The sequence below is a fragment of the Diaphorina citri genome, unplaced genomic scaffold (assembly GCF_000475195.1).
Source record: "Diaphorina citri unplaced genomic scaffold, Diaci psyllid genome assembly version 1.1 scaffold90, whole genome shotgun sequence".
NCBI classification, from domain to species: Eukaryota; Metazoa; Arthropoda; class Insecta; order Hemiptera; family Psyllidae; genus Diaphorina; species Diaphorina citri.
In genome coordinates, this window is record NW_007377527.1 from 326909 (window position 1) to 335449 (window position 8541).

General features: G+C 37.7%; 2 protein-coding genes across 2 annotated transcripts; both read right to left on the bottom strand.

The window, feature by feature from the left end:
- Positions 1–4411: 4411 nt before the first annotated feature.
- On the bottom strand, positions 4412–7058 carry LOC113473897 (myb-like protein X). The gene is made up of 3 exons (XM_026833369.1): positions 6233–7058; positions 4968–5639; positions 4412–4581 (listed from the first exon to the last, which is right to left on the bottom strand). Exons 1-3 carry the CDS (start codon positions 6765–6767, stop codon positions 4412–4414), a joined length of 1377 nt encoding a protein of 458 aa, XP_026689170.1. The 5' UTR covers positions 6768–7058.
- Position 7059: 1 nt separating this feature from the next.
- LOC103524285 (uncharacterized protein DDB_G0286299-like) lies at positions 7060–8456 on the bottom strand. Its single transcript, XM_026833370.1, has 2 exons — positions 8308–8456; positions 7060–8074 (listed from the first exon to the last, which is right to left on the bottom strand). The coding sequence occupies exons 1-2, from the start codon at positions 8454–8456 to the stop codon at positions 7060–7062; spliced, it is 1164 nt and encodes a 387-aa protein (XP_026689171.1).
- Between the last annotated feature and the right edge of the window lie 85 nt (positions 8457–8541).

Genomic DNA, 8541 nt, shown 5'->3' on the forward strand with positions numbered 1-8541 from the left:
TTTGTGAGTTTAGAGTTGAGAAAAGTTCCATTTTAACAATCTATTACTCTATCTACAACTATGTAGTATGTATTTCATAGGAAATTGTTGTTATCTGTAATTGTTGTCTGGAGATTAACTATTAGGCAATTTTTACGAGTATGGTTTTTTACGAGAGAAATTAAAGTATGGTTCTTTTCTTTTCCTTCGCTTCTTTCAATGAAAAACTAAAAAAATTAAAAACACCACAAGTTTGTTGATATGTATGGTTATGTATACGTAATTTTCACCCATAATTTTATTATTATTAACGAGAAATTAATATAATCTATTAAAACATAACGAACATAATTCCTATGAACAAATACTAATCACTCTTGGAAGATCTTTTAATGACCCAAAAAGGAGTAAGAGATGATTGTAAAATTTGATGAGTTCAAATAGGCTTTAGAAACATTTGCAAACATATTTAACTCATTTAAATACAGAATTTTCTATTTAATCACTCGTTTTTTGGGGGTCATTAAAAAAATCTATTAAGCTATTGGTGAAACTGAAACCAACCACCGAAATCCAATTACCAAGCCGTTGGTAAAATCAACCACCATAAACCAATTACCAGGCTAATTAATTAATTAACTAACATTTCTATGTGAGAGACATATTTCTACCCTACTGTCTATACTAACGAAGACAAACTTTTATTTACAAAAAAAAAAAATCATGAGGAAGGAAATAATGTCATATCTTTCAAAACTGGAAGCTAAGGCTACCGAAGTTTCCCAAGTCCAAATATTTTTTTTTTTTTTTTTTTTTAAGATGTTTTGACAGGGGGAATTGTAACTGCTAAGGTCTTATCGTCCCGAAATCGAAGAGAGAAGAAGACAGAATAGGAGAAAGCCAGTCGTTCCGAGAACGAATTTTATCCGTTCAGGATAACATCCGCCCCGGGCGGAAATTGAACCCGCGGCCTAGCGCTTACCAGGCAGACGCGCTACCAAACAAGCCAACTAGGCTGGCAAATATCTAAAAGCTCCGTGTATGTTTCTTATCCGGTTTCTTAGCCTGCGGCTTATCTCCAGCTTCATCATTACCTTTGATGGTAAACGAGACAAAGTACTTCTTATTCTTATTCAGATTTTGTGTTGGCAGAGATATGATTTGCTTCTCTCCGCCATGGCTTAGTTCCAGAGTGACAGGTCTGTTCGGATCTACATGGCGTAGACATTTGGTCACCTCCTGATCCGAGGGTGGGTTCACTGAGGAATCGATGCGAGGAAGAAAAGTGCCTGGAATGATGTCCATTCCCGGTTTGGGCAGCGTGTGATGATCGATTTTAGCAACTGAAACAAAAGAAACTGGGTTTGTTTTCTTTTCATTATTGTTTGATGTTTCAAATGAGTTGTATTTTCCTTTCGGAATCTGAGATGATTTTCCCTCTTTAGGCGTGGCTGCGCCTGTATAACAACAGAAATTCCGTATCCACACATAGTCAGCGGCCGTCGATCTATATCGATCAAGTACCGTCGACTATGTGTAGACACAGCTTATCAAGCATGCATAGGGGACGGACGAGGGGAAGGACCCTGTGATTTTGTCCCCCTAGGCCGGGATTTTCTCTCTAAGGTCCCGACAGGGTCCTTGAAGCTTGAGAATAAAGACCCCTTTCCATTTGTGGTGAGTTTCATCCGAATTTAATTTGTCGTGAGTTTCATCCGAATTTTTTTCCGAATGTCCTGTAGGCAATGTGATTTAAGTGAGAGTGTTTCCACTTAGGCATAACACAATTTTTTCCGAACGACAAGTGGGAACGGGCCTTAACATGGACAGTACTTACTAATGTTATTATAACATGAACAGTACTTACTATAACATGGACAGTACTTACTATAACATGGACAGTACTTATTATAACATGGACAGTACTTACTATAACATGGACAGTACTTACCATAACATAGAGAGTACTTACTATAACATGGACAGTACTTACTATAACATGGACAGTACTTACCATAACATGGACAGTACTTACCATAACATGGTCAGTACTTACTACAACATGGACAGTACTTACCATAACATGGACAGTACTTACTATAACATGGACAGTACTTACTATAACATCGACAGTACTTATTATAACATGGACAGTATTTACTATAACATGGACAGTACCTACTATAGCATGGACAGTACTTACTATAACATGGACAGTACTTACCATAACATGGACAGTACTTACTATAACATGGACAGTACTTACTATAGGCAGCGCAAGGTATTCCCGTGTACGCGTGAGTAGCATGGAAGCATCGGTATGTGCTATGCGTACAGTGGAACGGATTTTCCGGGACGTGAATGTTTTCCAGGACTGTTTTCCCGGCTCGGGTCCGCTTCAGTTCCTGAGTGAGTTTATCGTAGTCGTCACTGGATTTGATGCGAGGGATGAGTTTCCTGCAGGAAGATTGCTGGAGGAGTCGCAATTGATCTGGAACACGAAAAGATTTTTTTTATTAGGAAGTTTGACAGAGGGAACTGTAACTGCTAAGATCTTATCGTCCCGAAATCGAAGAGAGAAGGAAGACAGGATAGGAGAAAGCCAGCCGTTATCACTGGATTTGATGCGAGGGATGAGCTTCCTGCAGGAAGATTGCTGGAGGAGTCGCAATTGATCTGGAACAGGAAAAGATTTTTTTTATTAGGAGGTTTGACAGAGGGAACTGTAACTGCTAAGGTCTTATCATCCCGAAATCGAAGAGAGAAGGAAGACAGGATAGGAGCCCCCAATCCACCCTGCCTAGGTCAAATTGCTTACCTTGCCCATTTCCACATTGTTATAAATGGCAGCGATGTGGAGTGGGGTTTTCCCATCGTTGTTGGTCGCATTGATAGCATCCGGTCGCTGGGTGAGGAGCCAGATGACCAACTCTCTCCTACCACTCTGCACAGCATCGTGTAAGGGAAAGTCGCCTTTCACGTTCCGGGCCCAAACGTTGGCCCCGTTCTCGTGCAGGATTCGCAACGTCTCGAATTGGCCCTTGGCAGCGCCACAATGGGCTGGCCTGGTAACAGCGCGGGGAAAAATGAGCCTGGTTTAGTAGCATTCAAAGGGAGTCCATTTGTAAGATTAAGGAGCGCGGTAGAGCTCCGCACCGCCAAGCCAAGAAAGTTTGACAGCACTATCAAGAGTTTTATGTATGTACCCACATACGTCAAATAAATTGTTCTCTTTTCTTCTTGTAACTCCAATTGAAAGAGTTCCAAGACCAATTCCTTTAAAATTCTTTTAAAAAACTAGGAACTTAATGCTCTCAAATTTCTGAGTACAACACTCCTTCGAATGCACATATTAGGTACCTCTCTTTCAATAGATGTAAATTGACAAAATACGAGGCAGTACTCGTCAGTGGCGTAGCGTCCATGTAGGGCGTGTATGGCGGCCATACACTCAAAATTTACTCAAATACCCTTAAATATTGACTTTAAATATGAGCCTGGTTTAGTAGCATTCAAAGGGAGTCCATTTGTAAGATTAAGGAGCGCGGTAGAGCGCCAAGCCAAGAAAGTTTGACAGCACTATCAAGAGTTTTATGTATGTACCTACATACGTCCACTAAATTGTTCTCTTTTCTTCTTGTAACTCCAAATTAAAGAGTTCCAAGACCAATTCCTTTAAAATTCTTTAAAAAAAAACTAGGAACTTAATGCTCTCAAATTTCTGAGGACAACACTCCTTCGAATGCACATATTAGGTACCTCTCTTTCAATAGATGTAAATTTACATACGTCAAATAAATTGTTCTCTTTTCTTCTTGTAACTCCAATTTAAAGAGTTCCAACACTAATTCCTTTAAAATTAATTAAAAAAACTAGGAACTTAATGCTCCCAAATTTCTGAGGACAACACTCCTTCGAATGCACAATTGCACATATTAGGTACCCCTCTTTCAATAAATGTAAATTGACAAAATACGAGGCAATACTCGTATTATTGGCAATAAACAACTTATGAGGAAAAAGTAAAAAAGCTCAGTCACATACGTGCGTCCTTTCCTATCCTGTCGGTTAGGCGTGGCTCCGTACTGCAGAAGTAGTGTCGTAGCATCGGCATGCCCCAGGGTTACCGCATAGAAGAGGGCCGAACATCCGTTTGTGTCTATAACGTCCACATCTGCCCCGCACAGGGTTATAAGCGTCTCCAGACATTCTCGGTGACCGCGACCGATTTAAATTTGGCATAAATATTGAACACCTCTAGGACATTAGTTTGTTCTTTATGTGTATTTTGGGATGGATCGGGTCTATTCTATCGTTTTCTCTTTAAGATAAGATATTGATGTGTTTTTTTTTTGTCTATGTTAATATTGATATTGTTATTATTTAATATATTTTCATCCTGCTTGAGCTTGTCTATTTCATCCTGCCGAACTTACTTTCGCATACTCTGTTGTACTGCTTGCGTTACAGACATGGTGTTTATATCATAAGGATCATCCTCATATTCATAGTCTGATTTGGACGAGCTTTTCTTATTAGCTTTGGGTATTTTGCTTTTGTTGAATCGGGTTATGGTCAGCTCTTCATCGTCTGTTTTTGAACCTGGAAAATGAGGGAGAAAAGTTTTTCAAACTCAGATCATTAAAACAAAAAAACACGAGAAGATTTCTTCAACTTCTTGATGTAATTAGACTATTAGACTAGCGGTAGCAAAGTATTCTATTAATTATTATTTTCTCATTCTTTCAAGCTAAACTATTGAAGGCATTAAAATCAAGAGGCGTTTGACTTACCATATTTTTCTTTGCGAGTAGAGCGTTGGTAGCCCGAGTCATCAGTTGGTATGAGAAAATAATTACCTAATAGAATACTTTGATGTAATTAGACTATTAGACTAACGGTAGCAAAGTATTCTATTAGGTAATTATTTTCTCATTCTTTCAAGCTAAAATATTGAAGGCATTAAAATCAAGAGGCGTTTGACTTACCATATTTTTCTTTGCGAGTAGAGCGTTGGTAGCCCGAGTCATCAGTTGGTAAAATGTTGCCTTCATCACCATTTCCATCATCTGTCAGAATTTGAAAGCTTGACTTGGATCGTCGTGAGTCAACTTTAGGATAATTGCTCTGACCTCTTCTTCCTACTGCACTTTTTGGTCGGGGTCTACGAGCTTGCCTAGTAGCTTCATATTGTTCAAAGTCGTTTTCACTTGTATCCTCCAAGACTGCCAGGAGTCCCTTATCATTTTCTTTTTCGCTGTCACTTTCTTTAGGCGGTTTCTTTGTTTTAGACGATTTTTCACTTTCGCCTTTTGAATTTTCGTAATTTCTTTGATTTTTTCGTAGGCTCTTTTCCATTTCTCTCTCCATTTCTATGAACTTTTCGATATCTTCAACATTGTCATCAGTTCCACTGCTATCTTTAGGTTTGCCGGCGGTTCTTTTATCTCTTACTCGAGTATCCTTTTGCTCTCGTTTTTTGAGCTCTTTTTTAACAGTAGGCTCTTTTTCTTTGCCTTTCGATTTCGTATCTTTTGTTTTATCATCACTTTCAATGCTTTTTTTCGCCTCAGGTTTTTGTTCACTTTTGTCAGTCTCCTTTATTTTCGTTGTTGATTCTTCCCCTTTATCTTCTGTTTCCTTAGATTCTTTCGTTTTTTCTGTCTTTGTTACCCATAACAACGGTCAGATTTTGATTGGGGGTTTTGGATCTCTAGCAAGGGTAGAAACTAGAAAACGAATCAGGTTATTTAAAAATGTAAAAAAAAGTAGTGACTTTCGTTTGAGATGAATCGCTCACCCCAAAAGGGGATTTAGCTAAAATCCGGACACCAAGCTTATATTTCGAAAAGCTTGACAGTACAACGAGGAAACGTTGCATTGCTTCTGTGTTGAAAATCCTTTTCAGCTCAAGAACACTCGGAAGGGCAATCTATTCGTAATGATTTTAATCAAATACCTATAGGATAAAAATGAACATGGGATGTACTCTTGTCGTAATAATTATGTACTAGAAGCGTTAAATAGGTAGTTTCTGTCTTAACAGTAAACGAGGAATTTAATTAATATCTACAGGGATTCGAACCATCACTCACCCACTCGCACGCCTATAAGATAAAAATGAACATGGGATGTACTCATGTCGTAATAATTGTGTACTAGAAGTGTTAAATAGGTAGTTTCTGTCTTAACAGTAAACGAGGAATTTAATTAATATCTACAGGGATTCGAACCATCACTCACCCACTCGCACGTGTCTTTGTTGATTCTCTTGTTCCTGTTTTTGTTGGTTCTTTTGTCTCCTCTTTTTCTGTCTTTGTAGTTTCGTCATCAGGTGGTGATTTCTTTTTTGAAGGTTCATCTTTCTTGACAACCTCAGAACTTTTGGATTCGATATTTTCTTTTTCTATTGAAATATTTTTGTCTGTAACTTTCTGCTCGGTTTCTTTTGTTTGAATTTTCTCTTCAACAATCGTTTCGGTTTCTGTAACAATCGATTCTGTTTCAGTACTTACAGTAGGTTCTTCGATTTCAATTCTTGGAGTTTGCCTGTTTTGATCTTCAACAGGTTTCTCGCCTTCACTTTGTTTAGTAGCGGTATCGGTCTGTTCAAGCGTGTTCTTGTCTTCTTGCATTTTTGCAGAGGTGATTTCTTCTTTTTGACTCTCCTTGATTTCTGATTTCTCCTCTTTTTCTGTTTCATCGCTTTGCTTTCTATCTGCTTCCTCGTGTACATCTACTTTAACGATTTCTCTACCCACTAGTTCTTCATGAATTTTCTTAGACATATCTTTATTGTATTGTTCTTGCTGAATGAATGTTGTCACTTCTTCTTGCTTAGTTTCTAAATTCGACTTGTCCACCAAAGTGGTACTCACATCATGTTCTGATTGAATAATAATCTCATCATCTTCTGTCTTGGTTTTATCTGTTCTTTGCTTCTTTTTTCCTTCGTCCTTTCCTTCACTTCTCTGTTGATTTTCTTTAGATTTATAATTTTCACTTTGGTTTGAACTTCTTTGTTCTTCTCTCTTCACTCTTCTACTACTTTTACCACTGTCTTTTCCTCCTCCCTTTGCTTCATCTTCTTCCGTGTACATCTACTTTAACGATTTCTTTACCCACTAGTTCTTCATGAATTTTCTTAGACATATCTTTATTGTATTGTTCTTGCTGAATGAATGTTGTCACTTCTTCTTGCTTAGTTTCTAAATTCGACTTGTCCACCAAAGTGGTACTCACATCATGTTCTGATTGAATAATAATCTCATCATCTTCTGTCTTGGTTTTATCTGTTCTTTGCTTCTTTTTTCCTTCGTCCTTTCCTTCACTTTTCTGTTGATTTTCTTTAGATTTATAATTTTCATTTTGGTTTGAACTTCTTTGTTCTTCTCTCTTCACTCTTCTACTACTTTTACCACTGTCTTTTCCTCCTCCCTTTGCTTCATCTTCTTCGTCGTCATCATCATCTTTGTGTACAATATGTTTCACTTGTGTTTCATTGCAAACACATTTATCATTTTTCTTTTTCCTCTCTTCCACAATAACTTCGGACTTTTGCTGGCAGCATAGTTGATTACATTGGTTTACTTTACTCAGTGCATTACAGTCCTTAATTTTAACACATTTTTTGTTATTTAAATTAACAGTTATTTCCGTTTTATTTAAATATTCCTCAGAACTTTGTTGTTCAAATTTGTTTTTATGTTTTCTTCTGTCTTTTTTAACAACCATTTTCTTTCCTCCATCACATGAACTTTCTTGTTCTGTATCTTCTTCGTCATCATCCTCTTCACTAGAAGATGTTATGAATTTTCTTTTGGCTTTTTTACCATGTTTCTTTTTCTTCTGCCGTGCAACTTCCTGTTTAGATCGTCTTGTGTTGCCATCATTACTCATAACCGAAATCTCTTCGTTAATATCAACTTGAATGGTTTTATTTTCTGAAGGCATATTTACAGGACTACGTAAGGCGGCATTGAGGGGACTTACAGAAGTTCTTTCTACGAGTGGAACAGTCAGTGGACTTCTGGATATTCGATCTGTTACAGGAATATTCAGATTGTCTAGATATTGGTCGGGATTGATTTCTATTCTGAAATAAAACGCGAAGAAAATTATTATTATTACTGACAATATTCTACTGAAGAACCTCGAATGGATACCTATAGCTGGAAGGTCAAACATAGTTAACTATCAACGTCTACCGATCATTGCGGTCAATGGCGACTTTGTATCAAAAGTCAGCAAAATAGTACTAAAAGATATAAACGGTAGCAATTAAAGTCATGACTGGGTGACACCCACTCAAAATCATTGTTGACTCACTTGCTAGTTGCTCGTAGTGCCGCTGTTTCGCTAGTTAATCTATTGGCAGGAACTCCGCCATGTAATTGTAAAAATTTGGCACATCCACGATTGTTTTTGTACAGGGCAGCATCCAGGGGGGTCATCAGCTGACCTTTGTTGGTTCGCATCACGGGATTTACCAAACAGTTTTGATCCAGAAGCAACTAAAAAAAGGAATTTTAATTGTGTTAAGCATAAATGCTTGTCACAAAT